Source organism: Cryptococcus neoformans, assembly GCF_000091045.1.
Source record: "Cryptococcus neoformans var. neoformans JEC21 chromosome 7 sequence".
Lineage (NCBI taxonomy): Eukaryota > Fungi > Basidiomycota > Tremellomycetes > Tremellales > Cryptococcaceae > Cryptococcus > Cryptococcus deneoformans.
The window spans coordinates 104327-124524 of record NC_006692.1 but is presented as its reverse complement, the minus strand read 5'-3'; the positions used below and the strand labels follow the sequence as shown (position 1 = coordinate 124524).

At 48.1% G+C, this 20198-nt stretch overlaps 9 protein-coding genes across 9 annotated transcripts; 5 read left to right on the top strand and 4 right to left on the bottom strand.

The window, feature by feature from the left end:
- Positions 1 to 232: 232 nt before the first annotated feature.
- CNG00480 (coatomer alpha subunit, putative) lies at positions 233 to 4648 on the top strand. Its single transcript, XM_571751.2, has 9 exons — positions 233 to 407; positions 460 to 499; positions 560 to 661; positions 712 to 831; positions 879 to 2698; positions 2748 to 3473; positions 3541 to 3867; positions 3926 to 4198; positions 4262 to 4648. The coding sequence occupies exons 1-9, from the start codon at positions 390 to 392 to the stop codon at positions 4502 to 4504; spliced, it is 3669 nt and encodes a 1222-aa protein (XP_571751.1). The 5' UTR covers positions 233 to 389; the 3' UTR covers positions 4505 to 4648.
- Positions 4649 to 4664: 16 nt separating this feature from the next.
- CNG00470 (acylglycerone-phosphate reductase, putative) lies at positions 4665 to 6024 on the bottom strand. The gene is made up of 4 exons (XM_024657489.1): positions 5785 to 6024; positions 5620 to 5718; positions 5217 to 5532; positions 4665 to 5134 (listed from the first exon to the last, which is right to left on the bottom strand). The coding sequence occupies exons 1-4, from the start codon at positions 5938 to 5940 to the stop codon at positions 4794 to 4796; spliced, it is 912 nt and encodes a 303-aa protein (XP_024513167.1). The 5' UTR covers positions 5941 to 6024; the 3' UTR covers positions 4665 to 4793.
- Positions 6025 to 6346: 322 nt separating this feature from the next.
- Positions 6347 to 8680, top strand: CNG00460 (conserved hypothetical protein). The gene is made up of 6 exons (XM_024657488.1): positions 6347 to 6547; positions 6603 to 7227; positions 7288 to 7837; positions 7911 to 8148; positions 8212 to 8356; positions 8419 to 8680. The coding sequence occupies exons 1-6, from the start codon at positions 6393 to 6395 to the stop codon at positions 8551 to 8553; spliced, it is 1848 nt and encodes a 615-aa protein (XP_024513165.1). The 5' UTR covers positions 6347 to 6392; the 3' UTR covers positions 8554 to 8680.
- CNG00450 (transcription initiation factor iia small chain, putative) lies at positions 8669 to 9542 on the bottom strand. Its single transcript, XM_024657487.1, has 4 exons — positions 9364 to 9542; positions 9201 to 9288; positions 8989 to 9137; positions 8669 to 8904 (listed from the first exon to the last, which is right to left on the bottom strand). Exons 1-4 carry the CDS (start codon positions 9405 to 9407, stop codon positions 8811 to 8813), a joined length of 375 nt encoding a protein of 124 aa, XP_024513163.1. The 5' UTR covers positions 9408 to 9542; the 3' UTR covers positions 8669 to 8810.
- Positions 9543 to 9846: 304 nt separating this feature from the next.
- CNG00445 (hypothetical protein) lies at positions 9847 to 10684 on the top strand. Its single transcript, XM_024658595.1, has 4 exons — positions 9847 to 10067; positions 10127 to 10234; positions 10297 to 10318; positions 10383 to 10684. The coding sequence occupies exons 1-4, from the start codon at positions 9923 to 9925 to the stop codon at positions 10549 to 10551; spliced, it is 444 nt and encodes a 147-aa protein (XP_024514520.1). The 5' UTR covers positions 9847 to 9922; the 3' UTR covers positions 10552 to 10684.
- A 141-nt stretch (positions 10685 to 10825) lies between these two features.
- On the bottom strand, positions 10826 to 13063 carry CNG00440 (hypothetical protein). Its single transcript, XM_571744.2, has 6 exons — positions 12644 to 13063; positions 12417 to 12589; positions 12038 to 12364; positions 11709 to 11979; positions 11453 to 11654; positions 10826 to 11384 (listed from the first exon to the last, which is right to left on the bottom strand). Exons 1-6 carry the CDS (start codon positions 12869 to 12871, stop codon positions 11005 to 11007), a joined length of 1581 nt encoding a protein of 526 aa, XP_571744.1. The 5' UTR covers positions 12872 to 13063; the 3' UTR covers positions 10826 to 11004.
- A 263-nt stretch (positions 13064 to 13326) lies between these two features.
- On the top strand, positions 13327 to 15569 carry CNG00430 (conserved hypothetical protein). The gene is made up of 4 exons (XM_571741.2): positions 13327 to 13847; positions 13907 to 14829; positions 14913 to 15074; positions 15143 to 15569. Exons 1-4 carry the CDS (start codon positions 13691 to 13693, stop codon positions 15317 to 15319), a joined length of 1419 nt encoding a protein of 472 aa, XP_571741.1. The 5' UTR covers positions 13327 to 13690; the 3' UTR covers positions 15320 to 15569.
- A 32-nt stretch (positions 15570 to 15601) lies between these two features.
- Positions 15602 to 18299, bottom strand: CNG00420 (expressed protein). Its single transcript, XM_571740.2, has 9 exons — positions 18192 to 18299; positions 18022 to 18140; positions 17531 to 17974; positions 17384 to 17484; positions 17114 to 17337; positions 16869 to 17068; positions 16596 to 16822; positions 16272 to 16546; positions 15602 to 16220 (listed from the first exon to the last, which is right to left on the bottom strand). Exons 1-9 carry the CDS (start codon positions 18282 to 18284, stop codon positions 15711 to 15713), a joined length of 2193 nt encoding a protein of 730 aa, XP_571740.1. The 5' UTR covers positions 18285 to 18299; the 3' UTR covers positions 15602 to 15710.
- Positions 18300 to 18538: 239 nt separating this feature from the next.
- CNG00410 (conserved hypothetical protein) lies at positions 18539 to 20178 on the top strand. Its single transcript, XM_571739.2, has 4 exons — positions 18539 to 18817; positions 18863 to 19167; positions 19231 to 19982; positions 20028 to 20178. Exons 1-4 carry the CDS (start codon positions 18784 to 18786, stop codon positions 20113 to 20115), a joined length of 1179 nt encoding a protein of 392 aa, XP_571739.1. The 5' UTR covers positions 18539 to 18783; the 3' UTR covers positions 20116 to 20178.
- Positions 20179 to 20198: the final 20 nt, after the last annotated feature.

Genomic DNA, 20198 nt, shown 5'->3' with positions numbered 1-20198 from the left:
AGAGTTTTGACATAACTGAGAACACATGATTCCCCCAAACAACGCAGCATGCAGTAAGTAATTGCTGACAGACGGACGAGGCAGGACGTCTCTAATAATAGTTGGCCGATAGAGAAGACCCACTGGGTGTGATCGGAGAATGCCGGAGTTAAGCAATGTGGCACTCTGCGCGCTCACCCTCCGCTCACCACGTCACGTCCGACAACAGAGACCCATTACCCACAACGTCCCATAACTCTATACTCTCCAAACTCTCCCCAAAATCGTATATCAGTCGACAGCGCTGAGAATAACAGGCCGTCCGCACCAGTCCACTCCGATTTCCCGCTTCTTCTGACTCGCAACACTATTGGAGAACGACCAAGAAGGATTGAGATCCTCGGGGCAAGATGCAGATGCTCACAAAGGTCAGTCATACAGCTGGGATCCTGGATTAGATCGGAGCTCACATTTGCATAGTTTGAAAGCAAATCCCCAAGAGTTAAGGGCATCGCCTTCCGTACGTCTGAAGAAGCATAGAGGAGCACGGAGCATGGTCCCGCGCTGACATCTCGTGTAGACCCAAAGCAGCCCTTGCTTGCGGCGTCCTTGCATAATGGAACAATCCAACTATGGAACTACCAGATGGGCACTTTAGTGGACCGATATGATGAGCATGATGGTAAGTGACTCCTCATAGGAGAATTCAATGGCAGTACTAACATATGTTAGGTCCTGTTCGAGGTATCTGTTTTCACCCCACTCAACCCATCTTCTGTTCCGGTGGTGATGATTACAAGATCAAGGTGTGGAACTACAAACAAAGAAAATGCCTTTTTACTCTGACTGGCCGTGAGTGACTCGAACAGCTTTATGAATGTGTCATTGACGAGTGGCAGATCTCGACTATGTCCGAACTGTTTTCTTCCATCGGGAATACCCCTGGATTATCTCTGCATCCGACGACCAGACTATCAGAATCTGGAACTGGCAATCAAGGACTTGTATTGCCATCCTCACCGGCCACAACCACTACATCATGTGCGCACAATTTCACCCGTGGGACGACCTCGTCATCTCCGCCTCTATGGACCTTACCGTTCGTGTATGGGACATCTCCGGTCTCCGCAAGAAAAACCAAGCTTCTCAAGCTCCCATGTCTGCCGAAGAACAAATCGCTCGTGCCAGCCAGGGTCAAGCTGATTTGTTTGGCAACACCGATGCTGTAGTCAAGTATGTCCTCGAAGGTCACGACCGAGGTGTCAACTGGGCTTCCTTCCATCCTACCCTTCCCCTCATCGTCTCTTGTGGTGATGACCGCCAAGTCAAGCTTTGGCTTATGTCCGAAACCAAAGCCTGGGAAGTGGACAGCTGCAGAGGTCACTTCAACAACGTCTCCATGACTATGTTCCACCCCAAGCACGAGTTGATTTTGAGTGCGAGTGAGGACAAGACTATCAGGGCTTGGGACATGACCAAGAGAACAGCCGTCCAGACCTTTAGGCGGGAACACGATAGGTTTTGGGTGTTAACTGCCCACCCTGAGCTCAACTTGTTTGCTGCTGGCCACGACAACGGTCTGATAGTCTTTAAGCTTGAACGAGAGCGTCCCCCCTTCTCCTTGTCTGGTAATCAACTTTTCTACATCAAAGACAAGGTTGTACGCATGGCCGACATATCTAGCGGTAACAGCCAAGGCATCTGCTCCGTCCGCAAGTTTGGCTCCCAATACATTCCTCCTCGAACCCTCAGCTACAACCCCGCTGAACGAGCTGTTATCGTGACATCTCCTTCTGATAACGGTATCTATGAACTTATCACTCTGCCCAAGTCTACTGCGCCTACTGCTCAGGATGGCAGGGATGTGCCTTCAGACGGTAAGAAGGGTACAGGGTTCTGTGCGCTCTTCGTGGCAAGGAACAGGTTCGCAGTCCTCGACAAGGGTGCCCAGAACATCGAAATTAAGGATCTTTCCAACTCTATCACCAAGACTATCAAGTGCCCTGTCCAGACGTCTGAGATATTTTACGGCGGTACGGCGTCCATTTTGCTCGCCACTCCTTCTTCTGTAGTCCTTTTCGACATTCAGCAGCAAAAGATTGTTGCCGAAATCAATACCCCTCCCGTTAAGTATGTTGTATGGAGCACCGATGGTAACATGGTCGCCCTCTTGAGCAAGCACACAATCACCATTGCCAACAAGTCTCTTTCTCAAAGCGCTCTCATCCACGAGACGATTCGAATCAAGTCTGCCGCTTGGGACGACAGCGGTGTGCTCATATACACCACTTTGAACCACATCAAGTACGCTCTTTCTCAAGGTGATAACGGGATCATCAAAACTCTTGAACAGCCTGTGTACCTCACTCGAGTCAAGGGTTCTGTCGTTCACTGTCTCGACCGTTCCGCCAAGCCGCAGGCTATTAACATTGACCCTGCTGAGTACCGATTCAAGCTTGCTCTCAACCGCAAGAACTATGATGAAGTCTTGCATATCATTCGAAATAGCAATCTTGTTGGTCAGAGTATCATTGGTTATCTTCAGAAGAAGGGATACCCCGAGATCGCTCTCCACTTTGTGCAAGATGAGCAGACTAGGTTCGATCTTGCTATTGAGTGTGGTAACTTGGCGGTTGCGTTGGAGATGGCTAGGGCTGTTGACAGGCATGACGTTTGGGAGAGGTTGGGTGCCGCTGCGTTGCAGCAAGGTAATCATCAAGTGAGTGTTGGTTTTACGTTACATGTCGCGCCTTACTAATACATTACAGATTGTCGAGACCGCGTATCAGAAGACTAGAAACTTCGACAAGCTCTCCTTCCTCTATTTGATCACCGGCAACACCCAGAAGCTTAATATGATGCAAGTCATCGCTGGCAAACGAGGCGACAATATGTCTAGGTTCCAAAACTCTTTGTACCTCGGTGACGTTCGATCTCGTGTCGTTGTGCTTCGTGAAACTGGCCAGTACCCCCTCGCTTACTACACTGCCAAAACCAACGGCCTTGACGACCTTGCCTTGGAGATTCTTGATGAAGCTGGCTTGACCGAGGATGACCTGCCTCCTCCCCCTCAGAACTCTGGTCACTCTTCCCTCGCCCCCCCTCCCATCACCTTCTCTCAATCCGACTCCAACTGGCCTCTCAAGGACCTTGGTGAGAGCTTCTTTGACCGAGCACTTGCTAACGGTGGTGTCGACGCTTTGATCGGCGGTGAAGAAAGTGGAGAACAACTGGATGCTTGGGCGGCGGATGTTCCTGTTGAGGAAGACGAAGGAGAGGAGCAAGCTGCTGATGAGGATGAAGGATGGGATCTTGACGCCAACGTCGAAGTGCCTGATGTCGAAGAGGAAGAGTTTGACGGTGAAGACGTTTTGGCTGAGGCGGATTTGAGTCAGGGTGTCGAGCCTGGTGCGAGCGAGGATGAGATTTGGCAAAATAACTCTGCATTGGCTATCGACCATGCAGCCGCCGGTGCTTTCGAATCTGCCATGCTTGTGAGTGGATGGACTGATCTGCTTTCATGACGATGAAATAGTGAGCTAATGATTTATTTTTACTTAGTTGCTCAATAAGCAAGTCGGCGTTGTCAACTTTGAACCTCTTAAGCCTTTGTTCCTCCAAGCCTACCAACACTCTCACGTTTACGTCCCTGCCAACGCTTCCCTCCCTCCTCTTCGACTCAATGTTCGCCGAAATCCCGAAACCGCCGAACTTCGCGACGCCCTGCCTGCCGTTCCTCTCAACTATAACGAGCTGAAGGCAACCGAGGTGGCCGATGCCAACAAGTACTTTGCTAGGGGTAAATTTGTTGAGGCGCTTGCAACGTTCAAAAATGTATTGTCAAAACTTTTGTTGGTAGTTGTTGAATCCGAGGAAGATGCTGAGGAGGTGAGTTTACCCTTGGTGATGACTCCTGCACGCGATGTACTAACGTCACGGACAACAGATAAAGGAGCTTGTCACCTCTTGTCGAGAATACATCATTGGCCTCACTATGGAAGTTGAACGACGACGAATTGCCGTCCAAGATCCCGAAAACGTCGTTCGAAACCTTGAGCTCGCCGCTTACTTTACTCACTGCGAACTTGCTACTCAACATATCCAATTAGCATTGCGTAGTGCGATGAAGGTGTTCTCTGATGCGGGTAACACCGCCACCGCTGCTGTGTTTGCTAGGAGGTTGATCGAGACACAGCCTGGTCAGGCTGTCATTACTCAAGTAGGTCTAGCATTGGTTTGAAGTGTTATATAACGGAATAGTACATTGACATTGTCTCATCAGGCCCGTGCTGTCATCTCCCGAGGCCAGCGTAACCCTCGAGACGCCCACGAAATCGCCTACGACCAAAACGCATCATTCAATATTTGCGCTGCTACCCATACTCCCATTTACGAGGGCTCACCATATGAAGAAAGCGCGTACTCTGGCGCCAAGTACTTGCCAGAGTACAAGGGTACAGTCTGCGTGGTTGATGGATTGAGCCAAGTCGGTTTGGCTGGAAGCGGGTTGAGAAACATGGTTTAAGATGGGTTTTCGTTTTGTTTTTGTAAGGACTATACATGGGAGAGTAGTAGTGGAAGAGAAAAAGCGATGGTTGGTTCAGAATCAAAATTGTCTAGATATGATATGGCTTGCATGGAATTTTATGGCTTGGACAATCATCACGTTGAATCGGGGACCTCGAACAAAAGATATACATGATGTGGCTTGCAATAGCAACGAGCGCACTTTTCTCTTCGGTATCGAATAATTGCTACAGAAATATCAACTTTTGACAAAGACCTGCCCATTCAAATTCAGCAATAAAAGAAATTCAAGCAGTCTTTTTTGGGTCTGGCTTTGGCACCAGATGAGTATAAAACTGTCTGCCCCAAAACCAATTCTTCAACCCAATAAAATCAAGGATCGCTGCAGCCCAATCAAAAAGCGCACCATAACTGCCCGCTCTGATAAATCCAGGAGGGTTTACCTTGTCAATGATTTTTGCGATATCTTGCCCAGCCTTGTCGGCTTTCATGATGATCCTCTCGGCTTTTTGAGAGTCTTTTGTCATGTTGTCGGCGATCATTGAGAAGTTGGGGTAATAAGGCGTGGGGTTTGGGGATTTGCTGTCAAAGATCTTTTGGTTAAAGTACATATCCGTGTTGACGGTCCCTATATGAGCGCCAGAATGAATCAATCAGTGTACTGTTCGTCGTAGAAGATTTCCTGGTTACGGAAAGTTTGATTCGCTCACCGATATGGCAATTGATGACCTGCACACCCAGGGGCATCATCTCCGACCTCAAAACCTCTGTCATGCACTCCAAAGCCGCTTTACTCATACTATACCCACCCTTCCAAGTAAAACCGGCCTTGGATAGACTACCCATGTTGACGATGACGCTTTGGCGAACTTGATTTGTACCGGGGACAGGCTCGTTGGCGGCTTTGACAAGGAGAGGGGCAAAGCCTTGGATAAGAGCAAGAGGGCCTATGGTGTTGGTTTCAAGGACCTCCCGGAGAGCCGGGAGGGAAGTGTCAAGGAGGGGGCAAAGGGTATCAATGCCTGCCTAATTTGTTGAGAAGAGGAGATGTGTGAAAAGGGAATGAGCGACCCGGTAATTTTAAGGACTTTCGTGACAGCCCAGACAACCCACAGTGTTAACGAGGACATCAAGGCGGCCACCCGTTCTCTCGGAAACGGACTTTACTACTTGCGCAATGTTTTGTTCGTCGGTGACATCGAGGACCATCGGCTTTTCACGATGGCATGTCATCAGCCAAGAAAGCTATCGCCGCGAAGAAACTAGCCAGAAACTCGCCTCGCACTTATCTTGGAGGTGCCCCAAACTTTCAGAGGTCTTTGCTGAAGCGAATACAAGGTATCCTTTGCTTGCCAAAGAAGCTGTTATCTGGGCTGCTATGCCTCTAGGTGAAGCGCAGCCCGTTACGAACGCAGATCGCTGACTGACTGACATGACAGAGTGATAAAGTTGCTTGTTGGGAAGAAGGAAGTCTCTGCGGGGTAGTCAAAATGCGATTTTCAAGTTCCGTTTTCTTGCATCTTATATACACTATTTATTGCCATCATCGAGAACTTGAAATTGTCTGTATATGACGTGCGGAAAAAAATATACATACTGCATGCACCATAACAAAAGATCATCACAGCCACCGACTCCACTTTGCCCGTCCTCGTACCACCATCGATCGACCTTCTTTTGTGATGGGTCAATGGAGACACGTCATAACTTTCTGAAACGAACCTCGATCGCCGTTGTTACCTCCACCGGTTATTATTAATTAACCTTAATAAGAGCGGGGAGAGTGGAGAACCGACGGTCATAGAGCGAGTCCTTCAGTCTTCTTCTATAGTCTGTCTATAGTCGTTGTACGGTAAATATTCCCATCCAATATTTCAATATCACCCATGAGTTTCCCTAGGCAAATATCCACCCTCGTTGTCGGAGGTGGTCCGGCAGGCATCGTCTCGCTCAAGTATACTGTCGAGTATGGTGAAGCGTGGTCCGAGGGGGAGGAGCCGTTGCTCATAGACATGGAGTCTGAGATTGGGGGAACTTTCAGGTATACCTTTATTTTTGTGGGAGGCTTCAACTGATGGGCTCTTTGTCTAATGCAGATGGAGAGGCTACCAAAATGCTGAGCTGGTAAGCTCAAAGCAACTAACTTGTTTCTCCGACTTCCGATACCCTCTGGACTCTCCTGATCACCCTTCCTTGCCTAACTTTGTGGACTATCTCAACTGTTACATCGACCATTTTGATTTGAGGCATATGATCCGTACATCCACCAAGCTTGTCTCCCTCGAATATGCTTCATCAGATAGTAAAGATCTCTATAAACATCGGGCCACTATCCAGCCACTCAATGATAACGGGCTTCCCCAAGGTGATCCCCTCATCGTCCTTGCCAAAAGGGTGATCATCACCACCGGTCTACACGTCACTCCCAACATCCCCCTTATTCCTGGGCTCAACTCGACGCCTTGTATCCCTGAACCACCAAAATGGATCCATTCTTCTGCCTACAAGTCTCGGAACCAGTTGAAGGACAAGAAAGTGCTCGTGTTGGGATGTGGGGAGACAGGGATGGATATAGGGTACGAAGCAATTATGGCACCTGCAAAGAAGGTATGGTTAGGTGTCCGAACTGGGTTCTTGTCCTTTCCTAAGGTACTCAACAATTTTCGCGTATTGGGAACTACATTTGATGGAAAACTTCCCATTGATGGTCTTATAACAAACGCGAGTCCTCCCATCTTTTCCAAGAGACCTACATACAGTATACTGACCTTACAACGATAGCTCTTTGAGACTGCCTATGTTCATCCCTGGGTGGCAGCATCGCATATCAGATGGTTCATTTCCGATCTAGTCATTAAGCGTCTTCTTTGGGTACTCACAGGTACTATGGCCGGGTGTAACCAATGGGCTGGAGAGCTGCCCCCTGAAAGACAAGGACGCGCATACGTCTTCCTCAATAAATCCGCGAAAGCGATGCAATTTATCAATCGACCGTTTTACTCCCTTTCTCCTATCCATCGCTGGATCGCGCACTATATTGACCCTCCTCCACCGCCTGGTGATCCCAAAATTGACATCGTCCCCTTCCCACAAGGGTTTGACTCTGAAGGAAGAGCGGTCTTTCCGGCCCCTCCGGAACATAGAAGAAAAGAGACTGCGTGGAAAGACGAGTGTAAACCTGATTTGGTCGTGTTGTGTACTGGATATAGACAGGATTGGAGTTGGTTGGGTGAAGGCTACCCGCGAGGTCCCGAGGATTGCGAAATCAGAGGGATCACCAGTACGAAAGATCTAAGTATTGCGTTTATCGGATTTGTTAGACCTGGTGTCGGTGAGTCATAATCCGTCCTCTTTCAAACGTTGGGCCAAAAAAAGCCAGACACTTACCAGATACAACGATGCAGGTGCTATCCCGCCCATAGCAGAGATGCAAGCCCAGCTCTTTATACTCCTCACAGAAAAACGTGTCCCAATCCCTGTTTCACCAGAGACATATCATCTCCTCCATTCGCCCACTTCGCGTATCCAATACGGCGTCGACTATTCTACCTACATGTCAACCCTAGCAAAAGACATTGGCTCCGCTCCGGGGCTGTTGAGGTTATGGTGGGATTACGGGTTGTTCGTCTTGTTTGTGTACTGGTGAATTAATTAATTTTTTTGCTTGGTAAGATGGAAGTGCTGATAGATGAATTGCGATGATAGTTTCGGGGCAGCGTTTCCCACGTTCTACAGGCTTACAGGACCTTTCAAAATCACCAAGGCAAGGGAGATCGTAGAGACGGAGCTTTGGGATACAATCAGGAGGCGTGGCGTGATTGGAAATATATTCATGGGTGTCATCCCAATGGTGAGCAAAATTCTCGAAATTGTACTTCTTTCGGGTTTGAATAGACTAATTCAAGTTGCTAGGTATTTTACGCCTACCTCAATATAGGGGCGTATATCCTTGAGTTTGTCTGGAGGGTCGTGACTCCCATTTTTGACTTGCCTGCATCGCCTTTGGAACTCTTCCAAGAGAAATCGACCACCGTCAAATCGATCTGAGCCTTTTGAGGGTGGAGTTGATAGATGTTGGCGACATTCGTCAACTAATATCATAAAGAAGCAACAGAAGAATCAAATGAAACTGATTGAAGAATCGAAACAAAATAATGTATCACAATATTGATTAGAAGTTGCATTTGTCTCATATTGGCCTAGCTTTTGATATCTAATGATACATACAAATCAAAATGTGCACAAGCAATACAGCTCAGATCCTTATGTCCTACGACAAACGTCCCACGGTCCCTCGACCATCATTATTCTCTTGCACCTCCGGCTTTCTTACCATCTGCCGCATCGCCGCTCTTGCACGCCACTATCTTGATCTTGGATCCGGTGACCATTTCAGATCTAGATGGACAAAATATCAGCATCGACACTTTCAAATATTTGGCATGTTGAAAAAAGGGAAGAGAGGCAAGTCGGGACACTTACCCGGCGCCAACGCCTTCCATCTTAAATTGAGGATCCTTTACAACGAACGTCCACACATCGTCACATAATCTATAAGTTGAAAGATGGCCCTTGATAGTGGTCTTGTTCTTAACACCTTTTTGAAGGCATTCAGTCAGGGATTTGTCAAACTAATGGAAATCCGTTTCAGTCAATGCGCAGAACATTGAGAGACAAACACATTGAGAACGAACTTGTTGAAGCACCCGCATAGCCAGTTGGGGAGGAATATCTCCCTGCGTGATCAACTCATCAAGCGCATCCGTAAGAGCTGTCCCGATGCTATACGATTCAACAAAAATGATTAGTCCCAAGACAGTGATATGAGGGACGAGTCAGAAGGAAAACTGGACATGCCTGGATCCTCGGTAGAACTCGTAGTATGTCTGGCCAGCTGACATTATCAGATGCGCTTTTGTTATTGAGGCGGTAGAGTTGCAAGTGGGCGGTGCAGCAGCCGTTTGACGAGTGGCTGTTGTAATTGTAGAGTCGAAGCAACATAAAGTGCAGTTGCAAAATGGAGATGCTGATTAGCCGCCGCCCAACCAACCACTCTGCGTGGAGGACAGACAGTCCGAAGACGCACGAGCGGCAAGAGCAATAACAATCGCGAGCCTATTAACTGGAGCTTTTGCAGATTTGTGTTAGGCATGCTTAATACATCTTAGATTACGTCACAAGTCTCCCCCCGTATATTCGGTCATTTCCGAAACGGATTTCTTCTCACCGATCATCAGAAGAAGGCTTGGGAAGAGACCGACCGGACCGTCAAAACGGTCAATTGACATTGGAGCGAGAAGAAACGAGTAGAATTTTGCATCTTTTCATGTCTGCATTGTTAAAAGCCCGTACGAACTCCTCAAGGATCAGTATATCACCTGTTTTCAAGTCAGCACATCAACATATTACAACCAAGATGGCATTCACAACGACAGAAGCCGTCGTGACGTATCTTTTCGCTCGGCCGACATTACCACCTCTTGAACCTGGCTCTGAGGTGTACGACAAGAATCTGGTGAAGGCAATTAAAGGACTGAATGCACATAAATATGTCAAAGCTGGTCAGTCTATCTTATTTTCTACCTGGCTTGGGTGAAGAATTCTGACAAGGCGTGTGCAGCATTACATCTTGCGAACGATGATATTAACCATTGTCACTTGATAGCTCAAGATCATGAAGGTGATCCAACCGCAGATTTATTACATGCCACTCTCCACAGACGTGAAGGTGAGACTTTCGAAACGTTTCCAGCGGGCAACGCACATGAACTGATAATAAATATTCACAAGGTGATTACTGGAACTCCAAATAGTACGTCTTTGGCCTGAAGAAGCACAACAAGAGAATTTCATCTGATTTGACCATTTCGTCACAGCTGGTACTCTCACGTGAGGTCCCATCCCCTTGTCCCAGATCCTTCAGATGCGAAAGCTTTCGTGGATGAATGTGCCAAAGCCAAACCTGGAAATGACGCCAAAATGAGGGAAAGACAATGGACCGAGTTGAAGAGGCTTGTTGAGTGGACATTGGAAAACTGTCACTGAGATGAGGGAGCAGAGGGAAGAGGTTAAGGGTAACCGAGCGCTACCTCCGGCTTGCTTGTATAACAAAACTATAAGTACTGATCCGTCCTGCCAGGCGAATGAACGTCTTTATGTAGCGCACAGGGGCTACCTGGCCATCAGCTCACATCTCTCAATAAAGGAATGTTGTGAATAAATGAGTCCCCTTCTCTATTATTAAATGAGTCCCCTTCTCTATTATTGTCGGCTTTCTCATTTACAAGAGCAAGTGACAGGTCACATACTGGGTGATCTGTTTAGAACTTATTGCAGTAAGAGAAGAGCAATGTCCATCATCGCTGATTAGTCTACGAGTACTATACATGCTCTACAACCATAATAACGGACAACTACGACATATATCTAGGTAAAACAACTCCGAGGAAAATTATTGAAAATGTGGGGAAACAACTTTTGATATTCAAACTACACCGCTTAAAGGGCATACCTAAACGACAAATTCTCGACATCGGTCCTATCCGAAAAGTCCCCTTGATCATTCTCCGCTCCTTCCCCCATCTCCGCTTGTAACCTATCCCTCCTCTTATTCTCATACACATAATAATACCTCAGACTAAACCCCATGGGGATTGTAGCTGCAAAACAGACCATACAAGCGAGCATCCCACTACGGTACGGTGGGGATTCGGTCGATTTCCAGAAGAATTGACCGGCGACGTTGCCGAGGGCGTAGGCGATGAAGACCATGGCACCGACGACGACTCGTTTGGTGTATCCGACGACATTGGCGCCTGGGGCGGCGAAGCAGATACCGAGGGAAGCGACATATGATCCGAGGATGTAGTAACCGAACACTATGAAAGTATGAATGTATCAACTTACGAACTATGTGACGGCAAGAGAAGTGGAGGAAGTGGCTTACAAAGAGCACCGCTGTTACGCGTCTTATACTGGATGATAACACCGACCAAACTCGGGAGCATGTACGCCGTGAGGACGTAGAGCCGGGCGTTGGGGACTTTTCGAGCGATGATAGCGCCAGAGAGGGGGAAGACGACCTGCATGGCAGCTTGGGGAAGACCCATAAGAATGGTCTGGAAAGAGGTGTATCCGTATGATTGAAGCTATACCCAATGATTAGAATCGATATGGAAAGAGGAACAGGAAGAGATGCCCACGATCAAATGAAGGAAATTGCCAATACCGCCGTTAGGTAAACTAAGAGACATGACGATGAAAAAATAAGACCATCCTTGTGGGCAAATCCAAGGACAGAGTGCTTCCTTGACTTGGTACCACTTGATTATCTTGCTGCCCAAGGATGATCTGTTAGTTCGTACACGCTCTAACGCTACGCGTTTCTCGTGGGCGTTAAGGACCTTGCATGTTTGGGGATTTTCAGGGCAGAGAAAGAGAAAGACGGTTCCAAAAATGACGGTGATGCCCCCACTATACTCCAAAAGTTAGTCTTGTATCACTACGTGATGTATGGGGAACGGGAACGTACTTGAAGATGAAGATCCAAGCCCAGTTGGGAACACTGTCTACATGGATGTGTCCCATCCCATAGCTAACCAAAGCACCAATAAAAGATCCTAATCCATTACAGCAGTACCACAAACCAACTCGTAAAGGCTGTTCCTCGCGTTTGTAAAATCGACTGATGAGAAGGACGAAACCGGGCGTAACGAGGGCTTCGGAGCAGCCTAACAGAGTGCGGATTGCAGCGGCTCCCCCGAAAGAACGAGGGGCAGCCAAGCACATCAGGAGACCACCCCATATGACGATTGATGTTCCCATGATTTTGGAAAGAGGAAGACGTTGCAGGATGTATCTGTACATGTGTCAGCAACACAAAGTGAAATGGGATTAAGCAAGTGACTTACGATCCAGGGAATTCAAAGAACAAGTAACCAAGGAAGAAACAACTTCCTAACCAAGAATATTGGGTGCCCACGAGGTGGAGATCTGTGCGAAAAGAAAAAACGGCAGCATAACTCATAGCGCTTCGGTCAATGTATTGTAAGGTGTAGGCAATCATGGTGAGAGGCAATAATAACTACAAAGATTTTTATCAGCCATGCCATCTAGCGATAAGGACCAAATAGCTCACACAGTCCAACTTTCGAAGCACTCTTCTATTGTCCTCGGACTTGACATCGATGATAGGCAAGTCCTCAAAAGAGATCCCTTCACCCTTTCCCAAGTCGTCAAGCACATGAGAACGCGCCGATTCTACTCTCTCTAAACTCTCAATCTTCTCCTGTCCCTCGAGGTCTGGTACAGCCATCTCTTGGGATCCCATAGAGTATGCCTTGTCTTCAGTTATTGACGCGCCCATGGTGGATGTCGTGATATACTCAGACTCTGGTTTGCTTGTGCTGGGAAAGCGACAAGTTTGAATGGGGGAAGGCGCAATCTATATAAACATGACTCTTGGGGATAAGGCGTATCAGCTGATAAGTAATTAATTCGATTTGGCGACGGCGGAATAGGGCCGGGGGGGGGAGGGGGGGGAACAAGGAGAGGAGTGAGAGAATTGCAGGGTAAATGGTTGGGAGTCTGGACAAGAAGCCGAGCTGAGTAGCCGAGGTGGATGCTAATTAAGGTTTCTTAGTTACACACGATAAGCACAACAGAGATAGGCCCAAATCCTGGGCCAGACGTAGTTTGTTGCTTCTAAACCGGCCCAAAAAAGCAGATTTGGGCCGGATATCTCTCGGTAACCAGTACCTCTGCCAGTCTTTGGCCTGATTCCGGTGTTTATCGCTAGCAGTTGTTTCCACGAATCTAACAGATGTCCAATATCAGCCTCAGAAGACGTCCGAATACCAGTCTCTGGTCTCAGATCGACGTATCGGTGATCCATATCGGACGTTCAAAGCCGAGAGATATGACCTTATTTTGACACTTTGCGTTCGGTATCTGTCAAGAAGAACAGCCTCAGCTGTTGACCGCTGACAAGACGAGATAGGACATCGGTGTCTTCTCGGGCATATTCTTACTTGGAAGACCGATCCGATTTTCATTCGTTGCCCTGGTGGACATCATTGGGACTTGATTGCTATTTGCGGTATATGATGGTCCTTCTAATCTTCTTCCTTTCGCCTCCCACTCCATAAGCTCACACATCCAAACTCGAGCTACTATACTAACAACCATGCCCATTATTAACTTTCCCCCTACGACAGACATCGGTCCCAATGACATGACTGGCGACCAGCTCGCCCTTCCTATTTTTGAGAGAGTATCCACCATCACAAAGCATGGGAAAATCACTGGCGGACGTGTGAAGAATGGTTGCCAGGTTTTTCTCAGTAAGTCTTAATATAGATCTTCTTAATCCTTAGGTTTCAGATGTTGATCACTCGTGCAGACGTACCTTATGGCATCGATGTCCCTCGATGGACCGACCCCCAATCCTTACCTGAAGGCTACAAATACGCTGAAGAGCCATTTACAGTCGATGGCAAGTACTGTGCCCAGCCAGAACGAACCTACCACCAGACCAACTCTATCCGCGACCGCCTAGGTCTTGGCAAGCCCACAGAGAATCCCTTCTTCGCAGACATCTACATCCCATCGGATTATCCCCTCTCGTCCCCCGGCGAAAGACCCCTTTTGCCTGTGAGAGTCTTCATCCATGGTGGTTTCTTGCAGTACGGCAGCACTTCTGGACAGAATTACAATCAGCAATTCTTTGCTGCTGAGCACTACAACGAAGTTCGAGTCCTCCTTGGGCACCGAGTTTCCATCTTGGGTTTCTTGGGATGCGAAAAACCCAAAATTTCTGGTAACTTTGGTTTCAAAGACTGCTGGCTTGGCCTTGAGTGGGTCAAGGAAAATGTTGCTTCCTTTGGTGGTGATCCCAACCAGATCCACCTTAGTGGGCTGAGCGGCGGTGGGCATGTTGTCCACCAACTTGTCCACCAAGCCGCTAGACTCGCACCCAAACCTGCGCCTTTTATCACCGCCCACCTCCAATCTAACGCGATCCTCGCCGACCCACTCACCCCTACCGCGCGTAACGCCCAGTTCACCGCGTTCTGCGAAAGCGTCGGTATCGACCCTTCTATCCCAAACGTCCTTGAAGGACTCCGCGACACTAGCAAATTCTCGACAGATAGGATTATCAAGGCAGTTCAGGATATGGGTGAGCTGTGTACCTTTCGTGGCATAGTGGGCGATGATGGATGGGTAAGAGCGGATGAGATGGAGTTTCAGAAAAATGGAGGTTTGGCAAAGGGCTTGAGGGAAGCTGGTGTTCATTGTATTGTCGTCGGGGACGTAAGGGATGAAGTAAGTCAGCAGTCAACCCTTTGGTTGCTTTCTCAAAGTGCGCAGCAGTACTGATTAATCTTTCTTGATTTTTTTTTTTTCAGGACTTTTTCTATCGCGGAGTACATCCCTGCAAGAAATACGATGATTTGGTGCCCAATATCGCTAGATATTATCCTTACGATCAGTCCCAAAAATTCCTGAACTCTTACTATCCCATCCCCATGGACTCTTCTCCGACCGAACTCGACGATCGATTAGGTCGTGTAAATCAATTTTCTTTTTGTTCATCACCTATCCAAACCCAGACTGACTCCTGATTTTCGTTTAATAGATTCTCGCGGACGGTCAGGTTCACCTCCCCGTTCGGCTTCTCGCCAAAGACCTCGCAGCATATTCTTTCCCCGCCGTCCGGTACGCTATTGAGTCTGTCCCTGTCGCTTACGGTACAATGGCAAAGCATCCCATGGTACCGATCTGGCAGTTCACCAGTTGCGTTTGTCGATGCTGACCCCGGAAGAGACGTCTGCGGTTCTCAAATTTAACAAGATTCTTTGGGATGAGGTCGCGGAGGCGGTTAAGGGTGATAGGAATTTTAAGCAGAAGGAGGAGGAGGAGATGCTGGTGCTTAGTAAAGATGGGACGACGATGTGGAAAGCTGATTGGAGGTGGCCCCAGTTGAGGGAAGCGGAGAAGGTGTTTAGGCCTTAGTTTCTGCTATTCTCAGATTCGTTGTTATGGTTATCTTCGTTGTAGTCGGTTTGAATTATGAATAAATATTTCCAAGGATAATTTATCACTGCCAGATCAATAACCCAAGGATATATTCATACAACCATGTGCTATGCTTTACACAAGACAACTTTCTGAATAGTAGAAGAAGAAAATTCTCAAATACAACGTCAAAATCCCCCATTATCCGGCATAGCTCCAAAATGCCCCGTTTCATACGACATTCTCGCGGTTTGTGGATGCGGAGGCATATGAACTTGCTGAGGTTGTTCCTGACCAGTCTCCCCCTCATTCAGCCACTCTATGCCCGATCCCTCCATCCACGGGAAATCAGCCATCAAGAAATCCAGCTCATTACCCAAAGCGTTGGTCAACGCTGTATGAAGCGACGTCGTGCCGGAACTCATGTTTTGCAGTATGGGATCAATGGCCGTCTGGCCATTAGCAACTGGCTTGGGCATACCGCTGCCCGAGGAGAAGGATGAAGAGGATCCGGGGTTCTGGGAGGGAGGTCGAGGAAGGTATTGGTTGAGCCGTCGAAGGTAGTATGCGTGAAGAGCGGGGGAGTCATGTGGATAGGCGGAAGCTCCTTCAAGGGCGTCGGCAGTTTTACGTATAAGACGACGACAATGTTCGATCTCGACGGTTTCGAATTTATAAGGGTGTTGGCCGCGACACAGCTGATGCTGGGTGAGCGACCGCTATTAATGATATAACCATCTTCAACTTACAGTAGACAAAAGTGTAGCCGCATACAGAGCAAAATGCAAGAATGTATCCGATGCAAAGGTCAATTGTTGTCTATCAAGCCCTTCAAACCGTACCAATACTGTCGTAGCCGCGTTCAAACAATGGTGGAAAGCGGGTATTGAGCTAGGGGCACCGAAGTCGAGCTGGTCTTCGGGTGGCAATCGGAGTGTCTGATTCACAATGAGAAGGTTGAGATTGAGACGTAAAGCAGACGTCCATATACGAGGCTTGTTGACGTGGCTCGATGTTCCGCCCACTGCAGCGTTCCTCAGCTATGATTACAAATCGGTCAAATTGTGACTCACCATCAATGATATCCCTAATCCAAGCTTCAGAAGTGACATCCCAGTCTTGATTCATTGTCTTTGTCAAAATAGACAGCGATAGAGCACTTCTGTATGTCGTTTCATCAGGCCCTGACCCAACTAGCAAATCACGATAATGCAAGTATTTGCGTCGCAATTCCGTTGAACAGACTAATTGCGAGTCTCGAAGGAGAGTTTCAGGACGGCTTCGTTTAAGCCAGTGATGGCTGCTGAATGTTAGCGATTATCTCACTGATCTATATTAAAGCTCACGCCGTAGCCACGAGAGGATCATTTTGCAGTATCAACATCGGTTGTCGGAACTGCATGTTAAAGATGGAGTTGACAAAGAACAAACACAACCAAACTCGTTGCCTTGATCTCAGACATTGCAATTCTTTATCGGTCATCCGATCACTTTCAGACTTGGGTGGAATTCTACCCAAGTTAAGCTCCTTACCCATCAGAATGGCCTGTAAATTGTCAGCCAAGAATTGCAGATAGCAAAGGTGACCCACCCTGCTGACATAATATCCAGCTTTATCATCATCTGGCTCTTTATGCAGAGACAGAATGACCATCGCCCGCACGGTATTGATATCCGCGACGGCCTCTGCGAATGACCAAGTTAGGTGGTCTCTAGCGAGAACAAGTATTTGTTGATGCACTGATTGAGCTGATTCTGGCGATACTGCTTGGCCACTGAGGGATACAGAAGAAAGATAGCGAGACATGATGCAGACTAAGCTGTGTTAGCATGGTCTTGTACGATGTAAAGACTGACTCACGAATCGCAGTATACAAGAAAGGGGACGACTCTCTGACATAGCTGTGCGTGTGAAAGCTAGGGTCTAACATAGGGAGGGACGTGTTCACGTGCGTCAAGTACCTAAGCAGGGTCAACCCGGGTTACAGACTCAGAAAGACCAACTTACAGATGAAACAAAGCTCTCCCCTCCTCCTCTGTCACAAATCCAGCCCTTATAGGATCATCCACAAGGTCTGACCCTTTTTGAACAGCGACCCTTAACCTTTTTCTTGAGCTCTCGCCATCCGCCTCTTCATCCAACAGCTCGTCTCGAGATTCCTCCTCATCCACAGAAGCATCATCATCCGGCTCGTCAGCTAGCATGTGCCGTAAAGACATCTGATGACCATGTCGGTGATACGCTTCAAGGTCACTCTCATGCCACCCTGACTGTTTCCTGGGACCGGTCGGCTCAGCTAGCTCGGTCGATATAAAAGGGAATCGTGGGTCGCCAAAGGAATGTGATGAATTTTGAGGTGGTGTCCGTTCTCTTTTCGATATGTATTCTCCGCGGGATGATCCTTCTCCATTGGATCCTTGATCTATCAAACCGCCGTTCAACAATGCCACCCTAATTTTTATCAGTTTTACGTCCGTTGATAACGAGGTGCGACTCACGGATGCTTGCGTTTTCTCCCACGATTATGCTTCTGAAATTCACAGGTCAGACTCATACGCTCACATCTTGAGCATGGATAGAGATGATTTGGGTCATCTGGTCGTGGATTGCATCGGATCTTGATAAGACGAGTTAGCTCGGCGTATTGACCGACGACAAGCACACACACCTTGTGGCGGCGACATTCCGTACACGCTTCTCTGCCTCTCTCAACCTTGGAAGATTTGCGCTTTATTTCTGGACTGCCTCCTTCTGACTGCATCGCGGCGAGATGGTGTGAGAAAAGAAAAGAACAACAAAGATGAGGGACGAATCAGAACGTTATCGAAGGTTCGCGTATGCACTTCCCGCGCCGGGCGGGAAGGCCAGATCCCGATTGCAAGTGAAACACACCGTGGGACCGACCAAGAAAAGGCATAATCTTTAAGACGTTTCTATGTTGAGATGCACTTTTTTACCTCATTCCAAGGGCCAGCTGGGCATAAGAGATGCATGGCCTTTAATGCATGCATGACGTCTCATTTCACGCGACAACCCCTTATCTGGCTCGGTACAAGTCTTACGCATGTCGGATATGCTGATCGGCTACTTAAAAGCTCGGAATCGCCGAACATTGCTTGGATGGTTCGTCTCCGACTCGACGCATGGAATGACCGGTACTTCCATGATATTAAACAGAGCTCTTAACGTATTTTGGCACACCTACTTTTGATACCCAGACTCATCCCAACCTCTTGTCTATCATCGCACAAACTATTGTAATGTCTTTTGACGCCGTCGTTATCGGCTCCGGAGGTAAGTTCTATGTCGTCTCGCCCAGACACCAGCTGACGTTCACAGTTATTGGCCTATCTATCGCCAGAGAACTCCACAACCGTGGATTAAAGGTTGCCATTGTCGCTCGAGATCTCGCGGAAGACAGCATTAGCGTAGGCTTTGCCAGCCCTTGGGCTGGCTGCAATTGGTTCTCTTTTGCTGAAGGCGGTACCCCTGCTGCCGAATGGGACACCATCACGTTCGGCAAGCTTGCCAAACTTGCCAAGGATCACCCTCACATTTGCCAAAAGATCCCCTTCTGCTCTGTATGGGATCTTCCCAAGAGTGATGCTGAGAGTGAGCCTTGGTTCAAAGATCTTGTGTTCGATGTGAGTTTGTCATTTCAGCAACCGCTTGTACTTGCATATACGTAGTGTTGACATTGATTGCAGTACAAAAATCTCAAATCGACTCCTGGCCAGCCTCTCCCAGGAGGCAAGAAGTTTGGCCACTCTTTCGCTTCCTACGTTCTTCACGCACCCAATTACATCCGTCATCTCAGTTCAGAGACCCGTGCGCTAGGCATCCCCGTCCACCGCTACCGTCTTTCTTCCCTCGACGAAGCTTACAACCTTTCTGGTATCGGCAAAGTCTCTCTCGTCGTCAACGCTAGCGGCCTCGGTGCCAAGGCTCTCATTGGCGTAGAGGATGAAAAAGTCTATCCAGGCCGTGGTCAGACGGTTCTCGTGCGAGCCCCAGGATTCAAGGCTTGTATCATGCACACCGAAGGTTTTTACGCCGACCTCGACGAGAGTGGTCGAGAAGTCACCCCTCCACCACCGGCATACATCATCCCTCGTCCCGGGCCTGAAGGCCATGTCGTCCTTGGAGGTGTTTACCAAAGAGACAATTGGTCTACTCTCCCCGACTTGAAAGAAGCGGAACGTATCCTCAAAGACTGCTATAACCTCGCGCCTGAGCTCGCAGGTCCTAATGGCAAGACATGGAAGGATATCGAAATCATTTCGCACAATGTGGGGTTAAGACCTGCTCGAGAGGGTGGGCCCAGGTTGGAAATTGAGGAACGAGAAGTTGGTACAGGTGCGAATGAGGGTAACGCGTACGATGTCGCACCCATGATTGGCCGTATAGGTGAGAGGAGGAAAGTGGCGGTTGTGCACGCTTATGGTATTGGATCTGCGGGGTAAGTCGCATTCGATGCGAAACCCTTTGGCTAATGTAACCACAGCTTCCAGGCGAGTTTAGGTATGGCCGAAAAAGCTTCTGATCTTACTGTAAAATACCTATCAGGCAAGCGCTCGCCAGCCAGATTATAGACTGCGTTGTTTTATCCTTTTGGGTCCCGGTAGAGGGTTCGTCATGCAAAAAACAGTTGTTGTTTTCTGCCGTCTTGTGCTTT